The 27,460-nt window shown below is 37.1% G+C and overlaps 1 protein-coding gene across 2 annotated transcripts in view; it reads right to left on the bottom strand.

The window, feature by feature from the left end:
• DLG2 (discs large MAGUK scaffold protein 2) overlaps positions 1-27,460 on the bottom strand; it is a 1,327,559-nt gene that overhangs the window by 1,137,290 nt on the left and 162,809 nt on the right. The window contains exon 1 of one of the 2 annotated variants that reach the window (XM_048217415.2): positions 18,621-18,754. The exons of the other annotated variant lie outside the window; for it this stretch is intronic. Coding sequence (XP_048073372.1) covers positions 18,621-18,722 — 102 coding nt within the window. The 5' untranslated portion in view covers positions 18,723-18,754. Of the gene's footprint in view, positions 1-18,620; positions 18,755-27,460 lie in introns of those variants that run through there. 2 annotated transcript variants of the gene reach the window in all.

Genomic DNA, 27,460 nt, shown 5'->3' with positions numbered 1-27,460 from the left:
CCTCAAGTATTTCTTTTTCCTGTACCTCCAGCAGCCCCCACCTTACTACCCATAGCCATTCTTCTTCACCTTTCTAATTCATCCTCCCTAAATATTACTTCATCTGTGAAACCTTCCAGTGACCTCCCAGTTTAAATCAGGCCTTGTATAATTTCCTATCATGCTGTCCTCTTTTTAACTGTTATTGTACATGTATTTGTTTAGTCATCTAACTATAAACTCCATGAAGAAGAGAACATCCCTATTTTCTTCATCATTATCTTTGCAAAGCCCCACCAGCACCTGTCAAAAGAAAAGATCTATACAAAATAGGAAATGAATTAGTAATTATTTGTTGAGATTATTTCCCCCAAAGAGCTTCCATGACTGTTTTCATTTGGTCCTAGTGATGTGGGAAACAAAGGCAGAAGGAAAATTATTAAATTTCCTTACTGCTTACAGCCCATTGGCAAGTCCTTGAAACAGGCAGAATGACATTCCTCTAGGAACTCAGCTGTCGCCTCCATGTTAGTATTTTGTTGAGGGTGAAAGACAATCTTAGCCCACCCACCCCACCCCCCAGGATCCTATAAGTCTACTTTAACATAAAAATTCCTTTGGAAATTTCCTTTATCTCTAAACCACCCCAAGATATTTGTTAGCTGTCATCCCCCAAGTATATGAGCCATCGATATATATCTGAAGGGTCTCATGACTAAGGTTTTACTGGACAGCAATAAAAGACCTTTTCCCAACAATAGCTAGCCCCCTCAAGGTCCTGGAAACCTTATTTCCAAAATTCCTTAGAGACTTATACTATCCCTAACCCCCTCCCAATTTGAAAATATATAATGGGCCACTCCTCATGACCCCAGTGCAGCTCTTTCTGCCATGGGTCCTGTCCCTGTGCTTTAATAAACCTACCTTTTTGCACCAAAGACATCTCAAGAATTCTTCCTTGGCCATCGGCTTCAAACCCTAACATCTCTCCTACATCACTAGTATCACTGAAGCAGAGATGTTTATACTATGCTTCTAGAGTTTCACCAAAAATGCTTAAACCATACACAAAAATAAATTCAAAACAGATTAGAGACCTAAATGTCAGACTTTAAACCATAAAAATAAACTATTGTGATGTTGTCAAAATAAAAAACTTCTGCACAGTGAGGAAAAAAATCAGCAATCAACAAACCTTGATAAAAAGTTAGTATCTAAAATATATAAAGAACTTTTAAAACTCAATACCAAAAAATGAATAATCCAATTTAAAAATGGGCAGAAGATGTGAATAGACATTTTTCAAAAAAAAAAAGAGAGAGAGACATACAGATGGCCAACAGATACATGAGAAGATGCTGCTCCACATCACTCATCATCAGGGAATTACAAATCAAAACTACAATGCGCTATCACCTCACTCCTGTCAGAATGGTAAAAATCAACAACACAAGAAAAAACAGGTATTAGCCAGGGTGTGACGAAAGGGGAACCCTCTTGCACTGTTGGTGGGAATGCAAACTGGTGTGGCCACTCTGGAAAACAGTATGGAGGTCCCTCAAAGAGTCAAAAATAGAACTACCCTAAGATCCAGCAATTGCACTACTAGGTATTTACCCAAAGAATACAAAAATGCAAATTCAAAAGGATAAGTGTACCCCGATGTTTATAGCAGCATTATCTACAATAACCACATTATGGGAACAGCCCAAGTGTCTGTCAATTGATGAACGGATAAGGAAGATGTGGTATATATACGCAATGGAATATTCAGCCATAAAAAAAATGAAATTCTCACATTTGCAAAGACCTGGATAGAGCTAGAGCATAATGCTAAGGCAAATAAGTCAGTCAGAGAAAGACAAACACCATATGATTTCATTCATATATAGAATTTAAGAAACAAAACAAACAAGCTAAAGGAGAGTGGGGGCGGGAACCAAGAAACAGACCAACTATAGAGAACAAACTGAGGGTTACCAGAGGTGAGGTGGGGGGGGTGGGTGAAATAGGTGGTGGGTATTAAGGAGTGCACTTGTGATGAGCACCAGGTGTTGCATGGAAGTGTTGAATCAGTACATTGTACACCCGAAACTAATATTACATTGTAAGATAACTAACCGGAATTTAAATAAAAACTTAAAAATAATTTTAAAATTTTACACATTTCAAAGGGGCTTACTTTCTTTGAGAAAAAAGTGCTTAAGAAGAACCTGTAATTTCTTTATTGTAGCAGATGAATGAGATATTTCTATGCTTAGATTAATTGAGTCATCTTTTAAAAATGAACGTGCCGTCATTACAAGAAAGACTGTAAGGTGCCACAGTCCACATGAATCACAGTTTCAACTGTGTGCACTGTAGTAGGACTTACTCAATTTCTCTGAAGAAAACCCTGAGACCGTGACTTGTTCTAAATCATAGATCTTTCTTCCTTCAGATTAGATCTAAACAAAACCGTAAGAAATTAAAGAGGGTGGCTTTCACCCAGATAGGCTGTGGGTGTGAAGCAAGTGTCTCAACAAAGGAAGGAAGCAAGTATTTACTATTCATATTTGCAAGGGTCAAACAGATCTCAACCACAAATGCTTCCCCTCTGAGATAAACAAATAAAGCTCAATTCTACAAAACGCCCCACCTTAAATTCCACTTCTGTCAAAACATTAACATATAATTGGATACTTAGGTTGCAAGAGTTGGGGTTAGAGAAAAACCTGGTTTTGGCACATCAATGATAATTAACATAAGTGAATAAGCCAAGTCTTCAACTTTGGTAATATTCTCAGCAACAGTGTTAAATTAGAGAATGAAAATAGCTTTTCAGGCTAGGAAGATCCATTAAGAGCTAGATCAAAAAAAAAAAATAGTGCTGCAAGTATTCAGATATTTTTATGTATCTGTTTTTTATGTAATTGTTTTTTTATGTAATTGTTTATTTATTTATTTGTTTTGGTGGAGTTTATTCCCCAGAATAGCTATCACATTACCACATTGTTTTCTCCTCTGCTTTAAGTAACAGTAATAGTAGCAGCCAATATTTGTTAGCATATACCATACTAAGTGCTTATATATTTAATTTACACTCTCATTTAATCCTTCCAGTATGTGTTTTCATAAACCACGAGTATTTCCATTTTGCCCTTGAAACTACTCTTCAGGAATTTTAAGCATCTTGCCTATTTTCCCACTACTCATAAATGCTAGGAGTCAAGTTTTCAACTCCAATTTTTCGAACTGTGCAAATTCACATCTCCCCCTCTACAATATTATCTTCACAGGTACCAGTTCTTAAGTCATGAAGTGTCTAGACCTGGGCCTTGCCAAGTACTTAAAAGAAAAAAAAAACGGCATTCACAGTACAGTTTTCATAATTAGAACTGGGTTTGAAGACTAATTTAGCCCGTATCTCTCTATAAACCCATGGAATGTTATTTATTTTCCTCCCATTCCTCATTGATTAAATGGGACTACTATCTAGACAGTAATTCCTTTATTTATTCAGAAAAAGTTAATAGGTACCTACCCTATGGTATCAAGCTGGTCAGTAGGGCAGAATGGAGTACACATACTAGATTTTCTACATGTAGGCCAGAATTCATACCACTATAGTAATTTAAAAATATGATACATTCAGATATTCAAATGTCTTAACCACTACTGCCCAGGGCTCGTCTGAATTAATTTATTCATTTTCTTTCCTCTTCTTGATTGGTTCTTCTACACAAAAGCCCTGATTAACCTGAATCTATAGGTAAAGAGGGGTTTATTCATTTACGTGTACATTTGTTATTTAAGTAGGCACATGAGCAAGCACACATATGCGCATACTCATTTCTAGAATGAAGTTGAAGTGGCCTGTTAGTTAATTTAAGAACTTCTTAGCTGGTTGCTCTTAGCAACAGTCTTCCGCAGTTCTGCCTAGTTAGCCAGAACAATTTCTAAAAGGAATGAAGCATTCAAATTACCTAACAAAGGGAAAATAAACTAGTTTTAACTGAACTCAATTCAGAAGGACTTACACAGGGATTGATAATTCTACTTTAGTTGGGATGGAGAAAATGGTGGTGTTGAAAAGCACACCACACAGAGGGAAATTTTCCAGTGATCTCCTTTCCCAGAGCACCAAGGCTGCCAGGTTTCTGTGGCAGCGCTGGAGCTAGGCCTCATCCGGTAAAGTGCACGACCAGCTCTCCTTCACAGCCCTACTATAAATCATTCGACTCTACTAAAGACACTGGACAATACCTGGCTTCTGAGGCCATCAGAGAGACGAAAGCTGGTGTCAGTTTATAAGCAATAAAAGCAAAACAAATCCCTTCCAGCTATTAGAAAACTATAAAATGTTTAAGATGAATTTAAACAAACTCACGAAACATAGGTTACTATGGGATGTTATATTTCTAGTCATTCATTTATCTATTCATTCCTTCATCACATTACCAATCAACTTTTAGTTGTCAGTGTTGAGGGATTCATTTGTTCATTCAGCATGTATTTACTGAATGCCTTCTTTTTCCCTTTTCTCTCCTGAAGTGAAACTCAGTGGAAATTATATGCAGCTAAAAATATCCTAGAAATAAAGTATGATGGGTGTCATTATGGGGGAAGCAAAAGAAGCTTTAACAAAACTAGGACAGGTCCTTCTTTTTTGAAATTAACACTAGGTCTCATTTGCCTAAATAATTAAACATAAAGATTACATAAACCATTCATTCAACAAACCTATATTGAGCACATAGTATGTTGCAAGCACTATACTAGTAGCTAGGTGTTTGAGATGTTAAGTCCCAGACTTTGGCACCTCATGGTATTTAGAGCCTTGTGACAATTCAGTTCAATACGACAGAAAAATGTCCACAACTCCATGGAAGCAGAGAGGTGATACAGTAGCCAGGGATATCTTCCATAAGAAGATAACACAAACTGAGACCAGAAGGATAAGTCAGGATTAGTCATTTTATCGCAATTTCTTTGATCTCCTCCCTCCTTGGAAAGAGTCCTTACCATTGTAAGGCCCTGAGCAAGTGCAGAAGAGGATAAATACTTAATTTGTTCGCTAAATAAACCAGTAGTGTTCTTACTGGGTAGGTAAATTGAATGTTTACATGCAATCATTAAATAACAGTATAAGGTGCTAGATGGTTCACGGCTAAAAGAAGCTACACGGAGAGTGTATTTGATAGAGTAGGCAGTTATTTAGATCTGAGCAGGGAATTGGTGCTCTCATATTGATAAAAGACAGAAACCAAGTTCCAAAGAGTTAGGAAAGACCCCAGGGGATATGCATGCATTCCTCCCCATAACTACTGTACTACAGTAACCTATAGCTTCATTATAATACTTTACATTGTGGTTTTGAATTCCCCCACGCACACAGGGGGAAGGCTGTCATGACAGTTCCAACAAGAACCTTATAGGGCCAAAAACTCCACCTCCCCAATGGTAGGAGAAGTCCCTGAGATGATTGGAAGCAACCTCAGTCACAGATCACACACTGCCTATGACCCTTATCCCTTGTCATGCAAACATAAAAAGAAAAGACAACCCTGACACCTTCCTCCCTGCAGTTCCCCCTTCTGAGCCTGCCCACTCCCCCCACCTTAAGTGTGTATTTTGCTTTGACCACTGTTAAGGTCTTGCTTGCTTAAGAGTTTGGCTCTGAATTTTCCCAACTGAACTCAAAATCTGAGACTGGGGAAGAACCACTCACTGCTAATATATTGAGGGCTCTGAACAGCTAGACTGTATGCAAGGCAAGGACCTCAAACTGTTTGATACACCAAGATCATTCATTTGAAGGTAAGAAACTGTAGACACACCATGTGAACCACCTTATTAATATTTTCTGAATGGCATATTAGAACACCTTGAAAGATGCACCACAACTTAACTCGGAATTAGATTAAATGGACTGAGTCTATGATAGGTAGTAAAGGATCTTGCAAACTATCGTCATGTGTGAAGCACAACATCAAGTCCTTAATGTTAATACTTTGGCAGATCTGCCTCTCCAGACAGGAAGTAATCTTGATATATACCTAGGTTTTTGGAATTTCTTTTTAAAGCTAAACCTTTGTAAATCTACTTAAGTCCATCCATTATTTCTTAATTTGCTAAAAATTTGGTTGTGCTAAAATTAAAGTCACTGCAGTTTTCCTAAACTGTTGCAAAGAGAAAGAAGTGAAATAAAACATCACCAATTAAATGTAAAGAGAACATGTTAACCAACAACTGCAAAAGAAATCTAGGGTTTGCCAGATAGGTCTCTTCTCTAAAGATGTATATAAAGAAGACTTACATGCCAATGCCAAATGCTTATTCAAAAATTCAGAACACCTACCTGTGCTAGAGTGAAATAATGCATTTTGGGTTGTCTTTTTCAGTGAGAAAACTTAGAAATTATCTTACTGAATCCATATGAATGGAGCAAAAAATATGCATGTGGGTCTGGTAATATCCAAAAATTAGCAATCCTACAAATAAAGTTATGCAAGCAAACACCTAGATTTTGGTTTTGATAGTAGAAAGCTGGTTCATCTGAAATCAACTATATAAGCAAATTTTCTCTGCTTCCCCAGAACTCAGAAAGTCTACCGCCTAGACCATCTTTACACAAAGATACATACAGATTTTTCATTTTTCAAAATATGTTTTTGTCCTCATATTCCTGTGACAGAAGGAACAGGGCTTTGGGACATGCAAATTTTCGTTGAGTTTCTTGGCTTAACAGTAAAAGTATAAATAACCAATAATGGAGCTGGTCATGAAATTGATTTGACTGGAAGTAAGAAGGTAGTATCCAGGTCCTGGACTCTAAAAGTGGGATATAAAAGAAGGAAAGAGAAAGCCCACAGTGCCTTCATCTGGCCTAACTACATGCTCTCATGTCTATGGGTTTAGGAGCACAAAACACATGGTATTTCTAAGCTAGGGGCTATCTGCAACAGGTTAGAAGCCATAGGAAAGAACGGACCAGTATCTCAAAGTCATGCAATTCTCGGTCTGCCCTTATACTCTGAAATGTCTAGCTGTCTTCACTGCACAGATGCATTTTGATTTGATTGGGTATATGCTTACTGAGCCTCTGCACTGTGCACCTTCAGCCCTTCAAAATTCAATCCAGGTAACACATACTCATTTTGATCACATAAATGAGTGTTATGGGGCAAGCACCAGCTCTGCCCTCTGTTCTTGGCAGGATCCCAGGAATATCATGGTTGAATGCTTTGGAGGCATGGTCAGTCCCTAGGAAATGCTTAGGGAGGGATAAACAAGGGAAAAAGAGACTTTCTCTGGGCTTGGAGTCAGAAAAGTAAGCTTAAACCCCAGTGCCACCACTATATGCTCTGTGACTTAGGGCAAGGCATAGCATTATTTAGTAAGTGTGAACAGAAAAAATACTCTAAAGAATATCCAGTCCAGCCCAAACTAGTTTTTTGATCACCTTAAAAATATCATGGAAAAACAGTGGTTAGCCTGATACTTAAACATCCATAGTGAAGAGAATTTTAAACTCAATGTGCATTTAGAAACTAAAGTTTCTATAATATCTATAAAGTACCTCGCAGAGCAATTATGTTGAGGGACAAAAGATAACTAATTTCAGAATGCTGTCCACAAATCATGATCATCGCTTTAAAATATAAATAAGATGAAGAATAAAGGTTCTTTCTGAATAGTCAGATAAATTCATTACAAAGAGGTAAGCCTTACATGCAGCAAGCAAATACACAATCCTCATTTCCAGCCTCTTAAACCTTCTGACCACCTTCATCCGAGAACCTTATTGAAATTCATTTTACTACTTTACTGGAAGAATAAAAGTGCAGTTTGCATGGCCCTGGTGTTCTATTTCCCTACAGTTATTTTTTTTTTCCTTGCAAACTTTTCAAGATAAAAATTCAAAACCCCAGGGCTCTGGAGGATGCCTGATCTCTCTTCAGCCAAAACAGGCATCTGGTTTCTACAATAAATGAGATCATAGCATCCTTACTCATACTGCTGTAGATAAGAACCTGTCAGCATTTTCATTATAAAACCTTTTTCTTCCCTCTGGCTTGAGAGACGAACCATAGCAATTTGCTGGGGAAATAGCTCCAGCAAAGGGCAATACACAAGGCTCAAGCACAGAGAGAAAATGTTTTCATTTTACAAACTCAAGAAAGGTTTATTTGGGAATTAGATGGGCTACAGAATCTCAAGATGGGAATTAGATGGGCTACAAAATCTCAAGCATTTCTTTTTGAGGGTCATTTGGCATTTGAAATAAAAGAAATAAGGTTTGCTGATATGTAAAACAAAATTTTCTCAGGCAACAGATGTTAGGAAAAAGGTTATCTGCTTAATACCTTTAGGCATCAATACCTAGGGTGACAACAGCTATAATAACAGACCCATTGCTGAATCTGTGATCACATGTAAGAAGTTTTAGGAGTTGGGAGCATTCTCTCACAGACTCTGCGGTAAAATCATGGGTTATGCCAGTATTACTTCAAATAAGACAAAATGGGATATATTAACAAAATACTATTAACAAGAGATGATCAATAAAACCTTTCTAACAAAATGATGGCACACTGAATATGTGGTAAGGGTGGCAAAACATAGTTAATATCTGATCTCACACAGTAACCTTTTTCTTCCTAACTCCTGAATCTTACATATGAAAATGAAAAGGTCTCTTTCTAGGCAATCACATTCTATTCTAACATAAACAAAAGTGAAATGGGAAGGGACTGCATCTGAGAGAGTGAGAGGAAGAAGACTAAAATCTATTTACTGGCTACTACCTGCCAGGTATATAGTATTAATTGCTGTCTTATTTCTATGGCATAACAAGCCTATTAAATGTATCTTATCTCCATTGTATAGATGAGAAAATTGAAGCTCAGAGAGGTGAAAGAGCTTCCCCAACATCACAGAGCTAATGGTCTAGTCACACAGAACCTTTAACATCAAACCTTACCCTCAGAATTTGCTTCTTCCTTCTATGTTTGCCTAACCAAGAACACACAAGCTGGAGACTCACCCAAGGTATCCATCTGCTTCATTCAGATAGCAGGTTGGGTATAATCTAACACTCTCTCTGCCTTTTCTTCATCCTTTCTCTCTTCCCTTCTTTCAACCAAAGAGAAGATAAACCTTCAACATCATGCCACTAGTTTCTGTTATCATGTTCTTTCAACACTAGCAAAGAAATATTGGATCATAGATAATGGTAGTAGACTTGAGTCCAAAGTCAAACTCTTTTTTTTTCTTTCTGACCTAGTCCAAGGTCTTGAAAAACCCCGATTAATTTCAGTTACCTCCAAAAGGCCTTCTCTGAATATATTTAAAGAAATCATTGATTCTTTTGTCCTCTTGTTATCTGTAGCTGGGCTTTCCAACCTATTAAAGCATGAGACACTTTTAAAATGTGAACTATTTTGCATTATATGTTAACTATACTATGAAGGAAGGAAGGAAGGAAAAATGGTCAACTATTTTGTAGATCCCTCTTGATATTAGTTGTACATATGAAGAGATGGTATCACATAGGGATTAATGGCTCCCTTCACTGAGCTATGTTGCATATTATGTAAGTTAATTCATGTAAAGTTCTTAGAACAGGACCTTGGTGCATGGTGAGCACTCAGTAAGAGTTAGCCCAATCTGCCCTGTCGGATGTTTTTTCCTCTCCACGTGTTTCTGTTAGTGTTCATGCACTAGCCAAACTGACAGATCCTAAGAAGGACAGTATCTTATTGTGTTTGAGTAACCAAGAGTTGCCAACTATAATGCTAAATATAATAGCAAGAGAAAGCTAGAAATTGATTAATGGACAAGTGTATCTACCTTTCCCCAAATGAAGATTTTTGTCAAATATAGTGAGAACATGAGACATGGTTCCAAGGGAAAAATTGGTTTCCTAATCTTAGATAACAAGCCAAATGATAAGCTACCATATTATTTGAGAGTTTATGAAAGTGATACCACTAATCATAATTTGATACAACCATTATTTGCAATATAATGCAATGATTTTAATTCCTGGTTGCTTAATGCATAGTGTGGATATTAAGGTGGTTATAATGTATTGGACCAACATTTTAGAGATTATAACTGCTTTCATTGTGCTCTCTCAGCAAATAAAATGCTTTAACCATCTCAGAAACTTGGGCAAAAGTTTAATGAAGATAATCCAATGGAACACTATCAAAATAATGTTTTAGATTAAGAATTACATACACACACACACACACGCACACACACAAATGATGCTTTTTAAAAAATACTATTATTTATGAGGTTTCCAGAAGCCATAATTTAGGACAGTGTTCTTATTCCCTTTGATCTGATCATCTAAATTTTCATATTAAAATTATTATTGAATATTTAATAATCACTGCAATGTACAATGTGTTCATAGGCTGATAAACATTCATATAGGTAAATATAGATGCAAAATTCATTAAAGTAGTATTGAATTATTCCTATTGTATTATATCTGGAGGTATAATCTGTGATTTATAATGAAATAAATCCAGGACCTTCTGAGAAAATAAGCTTAACTGCAATAAGATCCCCATGGCACAGAGATTCAAGTGAATTATAATCTATTAGCTCATCTGTAACTTACTAGACAAGAATGACTTACTAGTGATGACATGTCCAGGGATCTGACCCTAGATACCAGTTATATTAGAATTTTACAGAGTGAGAAAGAGATTTATTATATGGAACTGGCTTATACAGTTATTGAGGCTGGGAAGTCCCCAGATCAGCAGTCAGCAAGCTGGAGACTCAGGAGAACTGACATGCAGTTTTAGTCCAAATCTGAAGGCCTGAGAATAAGGATAGCTGGTGGTGTAAGTTCCAATCTGAAGGCCAACCAGGCCTGAGATCCAAGCAGAATTCACATTTCAGTTTGAGACCAAAGGCAAGAAAAGACTGATATCTCAGGTCAAAGCAGTGAGACAGGAGTTCCTATTCAGGTCTTCAACTGATTGGATGAGGCCCACCCACTTTAAGGAGAGCAATCTGCTTTACTCAATCTAAAGATTCAAATGTTAATTTCATCTAGCAAAACCCTCACAAACACACCCAGAATAATGTTTGGCCGAATGCCTGGGTACCCGATGGCATAATCAAGTTCATACACAAAATTAACCATGACACAAAGGTAACATATTGAGTAATGCCTAGTCTATGCTTCAGGGAAACATAAACTCTAGGAAGTTTGATACACAAGAGGTTCCCAGAGGCAAACTGCCAAAGGAAAATAACAAATGAACTATAACAAATTGCACACTTTTTTTCACTCATTCATTCAGTAAACATTTACAAGCATCTATAGAATTCACTCACTCATTCAACAAATATTTATTGACTGTCTTTTATGGAACATTCACTAGATCTCTTAGGTACTATACTAAATGAATGTGATACGGACCCTGTCCCTAAGGAAGTCACAGTTTAGATGGACAATAGAATGAGGAAAGAGAATTTACAACTGAATATCATAAAGATATTAAGAATTGGGTACCAGAAAAATCCTGAAGTAATTCAGTTCAGAAGGGATTGGACATGATTTTACCATAGGGACTTTGAAACTTCACCGGGAAATCCAGAGGTGATTACAAAGCAAAAGTCTTCATAACAAATAACAAAGTCTCAGGTTTTTCAAGATCCTAAATTCTATGATTTAACGTTCCTTACCGTGAACATATTTAGAGACTGCATAACATTTAACCTTCCTTATCTTTAATATGTATGCCCACCCTCAATTTCCACTATTACAAGTAAAAAATTTGAAAAGGACCTTGAACTGGCAAGTATCCTTTGTCAAATGGGGAACAAGGTCTATGCAACCTGCTTCTTGGCATATTCAGCACCTGCTTCACTCATTAGCTCATTTTTCATTTTCTTTTTCTGGGTCAGATTTGATCTAGGATATTTTTTTGGGTGTGAATTATGTAAACTTCTAGATTCTGCCTTTTGTGGCATTAAAACACTTTAGCGATGTGTTAGGTTAAAGTACACCTCATTTACTAACAGATGAATTTCAATGTATTTGACTGAAGAACATTTTTTAGTTGGCTACCAATAACCTCCATTTTTTTCCCCCACCAGTTTGCAGAGTGGCCTTAACAAAATGGAAAAAAAAATATGCATTGAATATTTACCACATTCGAGGCATTGTGTTAAAAGTCTTCTTATGTAACATATCACTTAATTCTTACAATAGTCCTGTAAGCAAGGTGTTATTTTTCCTGCTTTTTACAGATAAAAACTTGTCAGTTTCTCTTCTCTCACTTTGATTCTCAGAACTTCTAGTTCATAGTTAGAGATCATGGCATAGAAATATAACACTGGGCTACAAATTACGAGACCTGGTTCTAACTCCTACTCTGTGACTTGCTGCATGATCTTGAGAAAATCATGTCGTATCTATACAGTTTAGTAACCTTATGTAGGAAATGAGAACATGAATACTATAAGAAATGGTGTATTAGATCAAACTCCTCTCAAATAAATAAATACTTTAAAAGGAGTCTGAGTCTTCTAACAGGTGTGCTTTGCATTCAAATTCAAATTTATTCCAGGAAGTTGCTATTGAAGAGAGCCCTATAGTTAACTGTGGAAATCAGTTGTAGGTTCTAGATGTAAACTGCTTGGGCTCACATTTTGACTCTTCTACTTAAAAAGCTTTGTGACTTTAGGCAGGTTACCTAAAGTCTGTATGCTTCAGTTTCCCCATTTCTAACATGGAGATAAATATTATATTCATCTCTATGGTGAAGATTAAGTGAATTGACATTTATAAAGCATATAGAACAGTATTCGGCACATGGTAGCAGGTAAGTATGTGTGTGATGGGACTAATGTCTTGACAGCTATTACCTTGATGTACTCACTTTGAACACTTGGATTTTTTTGCATATTAGATTTTTTTTTTAGATTATTTATTTATTTATTTGACAGAGACAGCCAGCGAGAGAGGGAACACAAGCAGGGGTAGTGGGAGAGAAGAAGCAGGCTCCTAGCGGAGGAGCCTGATGTGGGGCTCGATCCCATAACGTCGGGATCACGCCCTGAGCCGAAGGCAGACGCTTAACAACTGCGCCACCCAGGCACCCCTGCATATTAGGTATTTTTAAACAAGGACACACCAATATAGTTATTGACTCCTATAAACTCAAAGTCAAATAGAGTTTTAACCTTATTCACAGAAGAATAAACTACCTCTTATTTATAAATCCATAAAGTAGAGGAAAACTATTGAAAATGGAGAATGGTATAACACATAAAGTAACTTGTGGCAGTGCAAATTCATACAGCCATTTTTAAGATAGATGTAATAACTTATCATCAAGAGTTATATTTAAAATATGTCTTAGTAATTCTCATTCGAGACTAACCAAAGGAAATAATTCTAAGTTCAAAAAAGACTTATTTGTCAAGATATGCATTTTATTTTATTTTTAATGGTAGAAAATATGGGGGAAATCCTAAATATCCAAAGATAAAATACAGCTATTAAAATGTAGATACAAATCCTAATATAAATTTAAAACATTCAAAAGTAAACTCACTATGACTCCAATTACATTTTAAAAAATAAGCCATATGTAGACCAAAAAAAAAAAAAGTACAAAAAATTAGGAAAATATACACTAAAATATTAACAGTTTCAATCTCCAGTCCTCTGGGACAGTAGCATTTTCTAAAATTTATTTTATTTCTGATTTTATGTTTTTTTAAATTTATTTCAGTGAACATGTATTATTTTAAGATGAAAATAAAGAACATACCAAAATAGCCAGGCACTGGCAATATTCAAAATACATACAGAAAACTATCCTATCGATGACAAAAATATACACAGTGATATATCTATTAATGAATATAATAACAGATATATTCACCACTCTTTTGTAACAAATTTGGCTATGTTTAAATAAACAAATGAGCAAACAAAACCACTTATCCCCAAAAGAGACTTTCCAGGCAGGAAAAGGAAGCTTGCAAGAGGTTGAATGCCAGGGAACTGTCCACCAGAGAGGTGCTGATAGACACTTTGATTTGGGGAGATTGTATAAGCACGCTCTGGAGGATGGAAGCCTGCAACACATTTTCCTTTCCTCTTTATCCTCTTTCTTGAAGTCTCTTTCCCTTCCCATCAACCTGTTCTACTTCCCTTTCTTTCCTTCCATCCCCTGCTTTCTCTGTTTGCCTGATAACTTTGGAGATTGGAAGAAATAATGCTTGTAAAGCACCTAGGATAGTGTCTAGCCTTTGATTTTTTTTTTCTTTCCCTTTATTTCTTTAGTAAGAATCCCTTCCTCCTTTCAATTCCATCCTCTTCTATTTTCTACCATTTTAACCTCTTCCTTATTCTCATTCTTCTTTCTTTGGGGAGAGTACTCATATAGACAAAAGGGAGATTGCTTTCTGCCTATAATTCCTTTCCTTTGAGGGGTGGGACACTTTATGCAATGTCTAAACATTCACAGGGGAAAAAAATAGGTTCCAGGACTTATAACATTTTTTAGAACTTTTCCCTATCCTAATCCATCAGACAAATATTAAAGGCAACTGATGTGGCGTAGGGGCTTGATGGTTTGATTCAGATGAGCTGTTATATTAACAAATGGCTATAGGGGTTAGGGGAGGGAGAGGTTCCCTAAGGCAAAATCCTATTTCAATAACAACTACTTTTGAGGAAAAAAAAAAAAAGCAAAGCAATAATTGTAGAGAGCATTATACTTTACATTAAACTTTTAGAATATTATGGAAACTAACAGATATTCCATTGTGTTTTTGTTTATTTTTGCCTTCTAAACAGTGATTGGAAAGGAGAGAGTGAAGGGAAGGGGACATGCAGGTGCTGCAGACCCTTGCAATGCAGCTATGGGCAAGATAAAGGAAAGAGAAACAATATATAGGCTGGCCATTGAATTACATTTAGAACTTGGATCTTTGCATGGGGAGAAGACAGAGTTAAGTAAAGATAAAGGTGATGCCTATTTTCAGATAAAACACAAAAACTACCATGAGGGGGGAAAGGCTTTCAGAAGGCCTCCTTCTCCATGGAAATTCCATTCCCATAGCAGCATTGTATGATAATGATGAATGGACTGGGGCAAAAAGAGGACTAATAAAATAGGAAAACTCTTTTGAATAACAGAGCTTTGGTTTCTCTTATGAGAAACAGGTGGGACTATGAGTTTTCTAGGGAAGAGAGTAGAATTATCTCCCTCAATAAACTTGCAATTCCTGGAGGAAAGGAATTGTGTCATACTTATGTTTGTATCTTTAATGCCTATCACAGTGCCTGGCATAAAGCCTGGCACAGAAAGACATTTCACATTTACAGTCGTAAGTCATATAGTCAGCTAACTAAACTGAATAACAGCCAGGATGCAGCAAATGGGGTCCCTAGAGATTGCTAAGTGACAGAATAAAATTATTTGGGGCTTCCTCCTTGAAAGCTCAAGTTACTCTCTATTCTTTAAGCCATTACTAGGTTTGGGAGAATGAGAACAAACAGCTTAAGTGTTTTTAAAGTTGTTGAAGTCTGGCCTACATGTAAACATGGTTCTAGACTTTGCCATAATAAATACCTTTGCAGAAAAATACTCATCCTAATAACCTTCTTTCAAACCTAATAGATAATATTGGAATAAATGTATTTTTGGAGGCTCCATATTTACATCTCTATCTTCATGAGGTTTTTTTTTTCTCCAATAGTTATTTAAATTCCACTTCCATTGCTCAAAGATTCAACTAAATCCTCATTATATATATATATTTTTCATCAATCAGCACTGCAATTAATAGTGTCTCTACCAGATCATTCGACTTTGAGAACATGGGGGACAAGAGCTGTTTATTGCCACATCTCTAGCATCAAGCATTTATTGATTGCTCAATGAATATTTGTTGATTGAGTAAAACAATGGTGTCAATTTTTCATTAGTTTTCATAAATTCACTTTGTTTTATGAATGTTTTATCAATATACAAAGGTTCCTGCATTTTATATAAACACTTCACATAGAGAAAAGTAACTTTAAGAGAAGCAATCATCAAGCTCACAGCAAAAATAATTTATCCAAAGAACTAACAGTGATAGAAGTTTCTTCTAGAAGTGATGACCCCCCCCCTTAGTAGAGCTGTAAAAATAACCAAGGCCAAATAAAAATATCAATCATTTGATGAATGCAAAAGTACTAACATTGCAGGTATCTCCTTCAAACTGTATTTCTCACAGTGACATAGTAGGATGTAAGGCAGTAGTTATTACTGTGGCCATTTTACCCATGAGGAAACTGAGACTTAGAGAAATCGTATATCCAGTAAGTGGTACATCTAGTTTTGAAACCCAGGCCTATATGATATACAAGTTTTCCACATTATGTTCTGTTGTCATCCATCAGATAGCGTTGAAGAATTTCACTAGACAGAGGCTAGAGTAGAGGCTCTATTATTCTTTCAATGTCTAAGATTCTAAGGAGAGAGCCTTACATCAACCAGTCTGTAATTAACCAACTGTTAAGTATGATTACAATATAATTATCAATCCCTTTAGATCGGCTTCAAGAATGATCTTGTTCAAATACTCAACAGAATGGAATGGGAAAGACACTCTAAAAGTATTATTTCTTTTTCATAGAGACTTGATTTCTTTTCCATGGAACAGTGTTTACCAACACACATGATTGAGGTGTTTCAGTCTATTGATATGGTTCTCTCTCACCAACTGAACTTCTCAAACCAGAGCACCAAAAGGAAGAGAACTTAAAGGAAGTTAAACTAATGTAATTCCCAAGACTTAAAAAAAAATGGTCTGCAAATCAGTGGAAAATTTAACAGCATAAAAGAAACTTCTTTGAAAACGAGTTTCAAGGGTTGAACACATATTCAACATTTCCACACCAATAGCTTATCTTGTTTGATTACTAGCTTGTGTTGAATTTCCCTTGACAAATAATTCACCTCTGTTAATAATCATTTAGTGCTGCAAAGCAAGTCTCATAAGTTTATGGGAATGGATTTTACATAGTAGCCATTGCTAAGATGCTGCTGTAAATACAATTCAAAGAGTGAGTAGACAGAAGCACAGGGGAGGGTAGCAGGTCGTATGAGGGAGAGGAGCTAACAGGTTAGCTATTGGTGCTGTGCACTCACATATAGCTTTCTGACAGCAATGAACACACAAACCTTAAAACTCTAAGACCTTTGCAAGGGTTTCCAAAGGAGCATCCAGCTAGTCTTTTTAGTATGATCAATATTTTTTTAACCGACTCTAAGGTGCAGTCTACTATATTGAGTAAAAAAACTTAAATCTCTGGCAGTAACTTTACCATTAAATGATCTTAAAAAAGGATCACTGGAGAATATTAGAGCCAAGGAGGATCACCTCATCTTTGTCTCGCATTTGAGAGAAAACCAGAGGCTCAGAGAAGAGAGATTCTCTAGGCATTGTCAGTATAAAACTCACAATCCTGACTCCTCATTTTTCCATTACATTTACACCTCCTCTGAGCACTATTCATGAAGTTGAATGTGTACGTTTCATTAACTCCTGAGTAAGGTGTTTACCAGTGTCCAACCCAGTCACTAGCGTTATCTTTCAGAACGAAGGGGATCATGTGATTTTATTTACTTAAGAAGGTGAATTTAATGTTTTTAGGTGATGCTCTTTCTGTCCTTAGAGTCACCATAGTGGCCACAAAAGTGTTTCATACAGGCAGACCTGACAAGCCCACCAGCTTGTCACAATGAAAAGAAGTGCAGGCATATACCTAGAAGTAAGGGGACATGCACTCAGACTGTTCGTGGGCTAAGACTGCTCAAATACTGTGTTCTAAGCATCCTTTCTGGGGGGTGCCTCTTTGAGTGCAACAAAAAAGTTAGAGACACGGAGCAATGAATGGTGACCTGCTTCGAAACTCTTCAAATCTCATTTCCTTGTGAACACCAATCACCTTTACAAAAATCTGGGGTGGGACAGTTAGTTATTCGTTAGAAACTTCACTGAGTAATTGCGCCACCTCTTGATAAAATTTCTGAGTGTTGATTTTGAGTGGATTGTATAAGCTCAGAGAAAAATACACAATTAGGGGCAACATGAGCCTATCTCCAGATTTTCTGTCTAGAATAAAAATAAGCTCCTCAGATTTAAAAGTGTCAAATTACAAACTGATATGCTCAATTTCATCTCAAGCACATCCACCATCCCAGATAACTCTGACTGTGGGCCGTTTGGGTCCGGGGCTCCATGCAGCCGTAACCTGTGATGAGTTCAGGAGCTCACAATGAGCAGCCAGAAGCCCAGTCACTAACTAAATGTATAACAAGATCCCAAGCAGAGAGTCACCTAAGGCGCCCCCTTTCCAAGGCTTGATCTGCTCTTGGAACCTCGGTACATTAGAGACCACGGTCCTGCCACAAAGGAGTTATCAACCCAACATCGGACGCCAGAAAAATCAGTGCGCTCTCAAGGCCCCCAAACCCAGCCAGCTCCCAGAAAGGGCAGAGCAAGTCCTAGCTTTTGTCACTCTCCCAACAAGCAGACACAAAAACAAACAATAAAAGGAATTGTTAGCTCCCCCAAGGGAGGCAGCATGCATTAAAAAGACATGAACCTCGTCCTACCTTGCATCCAAACATCAACGACAAAGTGTTGTTGGTGCAAGCAACTTTGCAGTGGCAAATCATTGGGGTAAAACAGTCAGGGTCCTTAACAACAGGGGACATTCCTTTCGGGCTGCGGCAGTGGCAGCTCGCTGGGGGACCCGAACACGGTGCTCGCCGGGCACATGGAGTGACAGCCTAGACAGAGAAGCCGCTCCGATAGCTGCCCCCTGCACCCCGCGCAGCCATCCCAGCGCCCGGGTAGAAACAACGCGGGCAAGTAATAAGCGTCTTGGGGTCTCCCTTCCCTGGGGAATGAGGCGTGGGGGGAGGGACAGAACCAAGAAGGGTTTCCCCCCCTATGGTGAATTTGGAGTAGGTAAAAAAATTTTTAAAAATTTAAAAAATATATAAAATAAAAATAAAAGGGAGCCAGGCGCTTAGAGGAGGGTTCAAAGGAGGTGGGGCAGTATTAGCATGTAAAAGGATGTGCCCGCCTACTCGCCCCAGTCACACAAGATTGTCATGCGAGCTGAAGGGGCTGAAATTATTCTCTCTGAAAGAAAAAAAAATACTGCAGCTCCCGATTTGGTAAAAAGCCAGTGGCTTGCTGCAATCCAGAGTCACCGTGGGGAGCGCTGGCCGGGCAATTGGGGTGGAAGGGAGGGGCCGACAGAGGGAGGGAGCGAGGTGCTTGGCAGCCTAGCTCAGCCTGCTGTTCGCTCTGTGCAACCTAGGAATCTCTGGGGTCGGTGTGAGAGGGCTCTAGTGTTAACAATCGAGACCACACTCGACCCCCAGCCACTGCCCCCATCCTATAGGCGACCTCCAAGGGCGAGCTCTGAAAAAGGGGAGGTCCCCGTGGAACCCGGCTGGGTGTATTGTTCACGCTGGCCCTCTGATATTGGTGTGCCTGAGTTGATGGCCCACAAAGGGACCTCGGATAGAAGTGCACTGGAAATGGTTTCACTGGGGCCCTATGCCCTTGACTTCTGGGTCAGTGAGCTGACTCATTCCCTAGGTGGTAGAATCCACCTCAGAACCTAGGCTTTATCAGATAGAACATTTTTCAAACTCAAAAAGGAAAAGTCAGCTCCTTCCCCACCTTGATATCTTAGAGGCTCCAGAAAGCTCCAGAAGTCTTAATGCTGTTCTGGAAGTATGAATGACAAGACTGGTGGATGCTTTACTGGCTTTTTCTTTCTTTCTTTCTTTTTTTTCTTTTCCTTTCCTTTTTAAAGTGAGGCTATCAAAATTGCCTAAGACCGAAAAAAAATTCAGCATGTGGCTGGCCCAGCTGCAAAACTGCTTATTGGAGAAAAAAAAAAAAAGTGATAGGAAGGATGCAGATGAGTAGGAAGTGGGTAAAACTGGCACCCTTTTGGTGCCACCTTAGTGCCTGGCACTATGCCTTACAAATGGTTGGTGGAAAAAGAGCAAGACATCTGAATTTGGAATTAGACTCTGGCTCTCGTGCTGAGTGGCTTTGTGTAAGTCACTTACAGTGTTTGAGCCTCTGTTTGCTTATCTGTAAAGTAGGACTATTCGCCCCTACCTTGCAGAGCTGTCATGAAAACTAGTTATGGTAAAGAAATTCCTCTGGTAAGCCCTGGTGGTACACAGCACCTGCTCTTTACTTACATAGCCTGTCTCATGACTTAGCCGGAAAGATAGGTATTATTGGACACATTTTTTAGAGGGAAAAACTGAGGCCCTGAGGTTATATCACTTGCCCAAGTCACACAATCAATAAGCCATGAAGATAATAAGGTTCAAAGACAAGTGACTGAAGATAGTTTAAAAAGCAACATCACACTTCTCCAGAAGCATGCTCTAAAGACTCCAGATTTATCTGACAAGGGTTAGGCCTGTCATATTCACAGGAATATGGTAATTTCAAAAGTCTCTGAGTGGGCATTGACCTCAGATCCCACTTGAAATATAGCAACAAAATAGTCCTAAATATCCATAGCAAACTCAGCCAGAATCACACCTTTCTGATGCAATTCCATGAGAATACCAGATCACTTGTACTCTCAATTAATGAGACCCAATACCACTATATGATTCAGACTTAAAAAGTTTCAGTGAGAACAACAACAACAAAAAACCAAACCAACTTGCAAATTGTCAAGTCAAACACAGTGGCCTAGAAACTTTCTTTCACCCGCCTATATTCAGAATACCCCACCCTCCTGTCTCAAATTAATGGAAATCAAACCTGATTGCATAATTTCCTGGATTCTCAGGTTCAACCCTTACATTATTATTCCATAGGACAGGAGGATATCAAGGATTCTACGTTTTTAATCAGCCTCTGGTGAGAGGAATATGGGTCCTGCCTACAAAACTAAGACCTCCTAAAAGGAAATCAAGATGGACAAAGTATGAGCAAAGATCAGCATAAAAAGGCAGTAAAAGTTGAAGCAAGTCTGGCTCTAACTGAAGAGGGCAGCTATGCCTCAGGCTTTGGGATTCTCACACTAAGTGCAGGAATACTTACCTCGTCAATTCCCCTACTGGCAATAAGGACTGATTCAATCTGTCCTGCACCTAGGGATGGCAGGGACACAAGAGGTCTAATATATATGTGCTTAAACATACCAGGTCACATATTAGGAGAACTCTGGTCTGGTGCCTTCTGTAGAATCCTAAGGTCACATTCACACATTAAGTGTACCCCTTATCATTTTATCCCTTTATGTTACCATAAAATGTGTGATTGTGTGAGCACTTCCACCTACAGAGCATCTATAATTATGGCTGTTTTTCCAGAGGCGAATGGATTCTAAAAAAGTTGTACAATATTTCCCTTATTCATTAGCCTATAATTTGGATTTCAAACACCCCAAAAGTATTGTATGCTCTATATTGTGATGTTCCAATAATAACTAACACAGTCTTTCCCTAATGAATTACCCAAGCTAAAGCTGACCTCCTATTCTAGGGCAGCATTTAAGGCTGCTATGTTCAAGTTATTTCCCATTTTACAGTTTGCGCTGGTTTAGATTGAAAAAGCCAAAGGCAATATATAAAGAAAAATATATATTTCAGTTCCTTAATCTTTTATTGTTTAAATTCAATGAGAATTAATTTATCTCTACACATGTGTGTGTGTGTGTGTGTGTGTGTGTGTGTGTGTACACACCTATTATCTGCTCATACGCATCTGACAAAATGCTTTCCTTTAATTCTTGTTTCTCAATAATAGCTCTGGGGTGAATTGAAGAGGGGGAGAAGGGGGGGATGTGGTTTCCATGACAATGCATTCCATAGTTACAGCCAGTAACCACTATGGTTAAAAAAAATGAATCACTGTTACCTTAAAATATGAACACACTGCATTATTGGTCTGAAAAGCACTAATTTGGAAGTATTCTGCATGGGAATTTACTGCAATATTTTTAGGAGGAGACATTACTGGGGAATGCCAGGAGATGATGCACTCATTTACTCATTTTAATAGTCAAAATAACCACCTTTAATTAGACATTTCAATAATTGGTAATATTTCCAGTTCTTTCTAATAATCATCACTTTTCAAATGATACATGACAACTATACACTAATAAAAATTTTTCCTAATGACAACTTTCCTCAAAATTGACTCAAAATCACACACCAAAAGGATTATCAATAAACATGACCTGGGTTTAATTTTAATCTTTTATTTATTGTTATTATTATTCTTAATCAGAAATTGGACAAGGTAAGAAGCATTAGCTATTTATCCTTTTCTTTCTTTCTTTGCTAATCCTTTCCATAGCAATTTTTAAAAAAAGATGGTTCATGATGGAAGGGAAAGAGTGTAGGACACTAGGAGCCCTGGTGTTTCTTCTTATTGACTGGATAACTTTGAGCAAGCTACCCACACTCTCTAGGCCTCAATTCTCTTGTCTATCACAATGAAATGGGTCTACCAGAGCGCCTCTCAGTTCACCTCCAGTGCTTAAATTCTGAGTTGTCTTCCAAATATAGACTCTTAAGAATGTAAAGGAAATTTAAGAAGCAATTTCATTCAGTCACCTGTCTTCATTAAACTCTTCTATAGTGCTTACTATTTGATATGCTCAAATATAGTGTTTGCTATGTGCGCTGCTCTAAATTCATCAGTGGGCTGGAGCCAGACCCTACTCTTGAGAGTACACACCAATGTGTGTACCTCTTTCACAAGTCTCCACTCAGTAACATCATGATGATAACTTGGAATCAGCCTTGGAAAAAGTATTTACACCAGATAAATTGGCAAACACTATGGATCAAGACTTTTCTTCTTGAGAGAAGTATTTACCTGCTCTGCTCTGGTTTAAGTACTTTATCTACACTAATTTATTTAATCACTACAACCACTAAATCTTATACATTAAAAAAAAAAAAGGAAACTGAATCCCAGAGAGATGTCTCCAGGCTAACAAAATTCGTATACTAGTTAGCTTAATGAATCAACTAATAAAAAAATTTAGGCCCATCATATTCTCAAAAAAATCTCCATGACTTTCAACCACAAATGTTTATTTCCTCCTCATGTTAGATGTCCTTCCATAGCTTGACTATGAGCCTAGCCATATTGTTCCATGAACAGAAGAACAGCCTCTACTAAGGACATGCTATTTTCATGACAGAAGGAAAAATGATCAACGGCTGTATCTGCAGTGGCTCTTAACATTTCTGCTCAGACATTACAAACCTCTCTCTCTTTACTCTTTATTAGCCAAGGCAGGTCATATGGCCAAATGTGATGCCAGTCAGGGGTAGAAGGATAATCCTCTCACATGGAGGAAGGAGAGAATATTGAGAACAATAATATAGTCGATGACAACTTATCTGCGTGATAGAATTAGAATTTGAACCCAACCAATGTGATCCAACGAGCCAAGTTCTTAAAGTAGGCCGTTCTGCCTCCTATTTAGAGCTAACACATCTCTATTTTTCACCTACTTTCCATAATAGGGTTTGTTATTTAGTACCTCTTCAAGGGAATTCTTCCCAGTGACTCCTACAAAGAAAGGGTGGTAGATTTAGAAAACCTGAGAACATTGGAGCCAATTAGACACATTAGGTTTTGCCACTAATAGCTGTGTGATTTCAACCTTATATTCCTTCCCCTCCCACTTCCTTTCACTACAAATTGAAGTCCACTTATTTTCACTTAATCTTTAGTAAAGATGTTTTCATGTAATTAAATCATCAATAAGTTTGTAATATAAACTGTGTTTTTATCATTGAGCTTCCTCAAATATGTAAGGTGAATAGGCCTATAATATGACTTTCTGTCATCAATGAGTTGACAGAGAATTGAAGAGTCTGTTGTGAAAAAAAAGGCTAAAGTAGCTCTTTTTAACAGTAAAAAAGTACATAGAATTATTAATAAATGTACTTTCAGTGTGAAGAATGTTTGACCAATTTAGTTAACTTCTCTGCATCACCATTTCCTGTTCTGTAAAATGGTAATAATGCTGTAAGATTGCTATAAGGCTTAAATGAGATAATGAATTTCAAAATTCCTGTCACTCTTATCTGGTTCGTTCTAGGTACTCAGTAAATTGGAAGAGATTTATGTTAATTTCCTGATTTTATTTTTTCAATAAAAATTAACAGGAAAGAATAAGCCTGTTAGACACATCCAATATGTATAATATAAAGATATTATATACTGAACAATTCTGACTCTTTAAACTTTCTTCACAAATTGTACTCTCCCAAAGTCTCCTCACACACTTTCTCAGCTTTCTCAAGCCCCTCTCACTGAGGAACACATACCCACATTGAGGAGTTGTACTAGAGTCAGACCCCATAAAACTGACTCTAAAAGGCATCATGCATGGGGCCCCTGGGTGGCTCAGTCCTTAAGTGGCTGACTTCAGCACAGATCATGATCCCAGGGTCCTGGGATTGGATGGAGCCCCACACTGAGCTCCCTGCTTATGCTCTCTCAAATAAATAAAATCTTTAAAAATAAATAAATAAATAAAATGCATCATGCTTTCCCCATGCCTGTTGACTCTTCATATTCTGTCATATCTGATTCTTCCATTTCTACTCATCTGCCCCTAAATATGTAGGGCAGTCACACTTATTAGTTGACCTTTATTTGAATCATACTTAGCACATTTGCTTGACTTTATTTGAAATAATTGTGTTTACTTGAAATTTGGAATGATCAAGTCAATAAATGAGTAAATAAAGAACAAATGAATATATGTGTTGAGCCAGGATTTCCATAGCTCCCACCTTGACCCTAATTGAACTAGTGTAGATCTTTGTTTATCTCCGAATCCAGCCCCCAAGCCTCCATCTCCTAGTTGGAAAGAATACAACTTTTATTGAGGAAATGCAGCCCATTGATTCAAAATCAATTTTGACATTTTGTGTTGGCATCAAGTATTTTGAAATAATGATTGTCCTCAACTTCAAAATAAGGCAAAGCAAATTTTTGCCTATAAGACTTCTCATCATGTTCACTTTCAGTCTTACTACCATTTTGAAAAAGCAACTCCAAATATCACCCTCTGTACCACCTGGACAAATTTCTTCAGTATGAAAATCAAATGAAAAAACAAACACACACCTCTTTTTAGGCTTGTTTACCAAATTTGATTTCAGTGTTAAAAGGAATAAGATTTGAGTCTTGGGTTCCAGTCCTAGCTTTTGCATTTACTATATAACTGAGAAAATCAGTTAACCTCTTTGACAGTTAATTTTTTCATCCATTAAAAAATGGGGAAGAGTTGTTAAATAAAATACCTATATTATAGGGTTCCTATAAGAATTTACTAAAATGCCATATGTGAAAATACCTGATCCCAGTGCCTGACATATATATATTATTTTCATATCCAAAAATAGAAAAAAATTATTAAAAATATGTGCTAAGTACAAAAGCAAAGTTTAGTGTAGAAATAATTTTATATTTTTTAAAGATGAATGTTGGTTTTTTTAAAAAGATTTCATTTATTTACATGAGAGAAAGAGAGAGAGAGAGAAACATCCAAGCAGACTCCCATGAGTGCAGAGCCTGATGCAGGGCTCAATCTCACAACCCATGAGATCAGGACCTGAGCTGAAACTAACAGTTGGACTCTCAACTGACTGAGCCACCCAGAAACGTCTAGAAATAATTTTAAAGTACTGTCAGGAACAAAGAAACAATTTGAAAATACTCACAACTCCATTGCCAGAGGTAACTAATTGTAATATTTTGGAAGAGACATCTCCAGTAACACCAAAACAAAACTGTATCCAAACTACATGTAATAGTATATGCTGTTTATGAAAATAATATACCTTTGATACTTATTCATGCTTTTAGATAAAAATTTTCATACAAAAATGGCATTAATAATGCCATAGTATTTCAATATTTCATGGCATATTTCACAAGCCCCTTCTTGTTGCAGGTCAAAAATATTTCTTAATATTATGAAAAAATTGAAATGTTTGTATGGGCAAATATTTGCACATATCCATAACAAAATTAGGCTAAAAGTTACAGATAAGGAGTTCTTTTTTTTTAATTTTTTTAAAGATTTTATTTATTTTTTTGACAGAGAGAGAGACAGTCAGCAAGAGAGGGAACACAAGCAGAGGGAGTGAGAGAGGAAGAAGCAGGCTCCCAGGGGAGGAGACCAATGTGGGGCTCGATCCCAGAATGCCAGGATCACGCCCTGAGCCAAAGGCAGACGCTTAATGACTGAGCCACCCAGGCGCCCCACAGATAAGGAGTTCTTGGTGCAAAGAGCATGAACATTAAAAATTTTTGATGTGTAATAGTCAATTTATGTTTGTATCAATTCAAATTTCCATTAAAAATCCTATGGGACTCATTTTTATTTTCCATAAGTATCTTACAGATGATACTTGAGCAAAACTCTGCTGTTAAATTTTGATTTGTCTGAAAATGTTACTTTTATTTTATTTGGTTATTTTATTAGGTTTTTACATGACAGTTTAGCTGAGTATAAGTTCTAGGTTGCCAGCTATTTTCTCCAGTATTTTGAAGAGTAAATCCAGTTGTTTTTTGTAATTGCTCAGTTGTTTCACACTGACTGATTTTGTTCATTGTTTTGTTGTTTTGGAGAGTCACCCCAATGTAATTAGATATGGAGTTCACTTTCTTTATCCTGTCTAGGTCTTCTTCCAATGGTCACATCTAAGGATTCATGTCTTTAATCAATTATAAAATGAATCCAAGGATTCATGTCTTTAATCAATTATAAAAAATGTGAAGGCATATCATTTTGCATTTTTCTTCCCCTCATGTTCTCTGATCCTTTTTTTTTCTTAAATTGTGATTATACATATATTTACTTTCCCTTTCTTTTATATTTGTTATCTCTTTAGCTGCTTATGCTGCACTATGGATAACTTCTTCAGAAATCTTTCCATGTACTAATTCTGTCTTTAGTTCTTTAGAATGCTTATTTTGTTTTTGTTATTATACTTTTAAGTTATAAAAGCTCTATATTTTTATTGAGATATACAATTGTATAAGTTTAAGGAGCACACTTGTTGATTTGATACACTCATATATTGCCAAATGATTAGCACTGTTGTGTTAGCTAACACCTCTGTCATCTCACATAATTGCCATTTCTTTTTTGTGGTAAGAATATTTAAGATCTACTCTCTTAGCAACTCTCAAATACATAATATTGTTAACCATGTTGTACATTAGATCTCCAAGACTTATTTATCTCATAACTATAAGTTTATACCCTTTGACCAACATCTCTTCATTTCCTCCATCCATTCCTCAGTCTCTGGTAATCACCATTCTACTCTCCATTTCTCTGAGTTTGGCTTTTTTAGATTCCACACCTAAGTTATATCATATAGTCCTTGCCTATCTCTGTCTGACTCAT

This window comes from Ursus arctos, unplaced genomic scaffold (assembly GCF_023065955.2).
Source record: "Ursus arctos isolate Adak ecotype North America unplaced genomic scaffold, UrsArc2.0 scaffold_22, whole genome shotgun sequence".
NCBI lineage: Eukaryota > Metazoa > Chordata > Mammalia > Carnivora > Ursidae > Ursus > Ursus arctos.
This window is presented reverse-complemented; position numbering and strand designations above follow the sequence as displayed.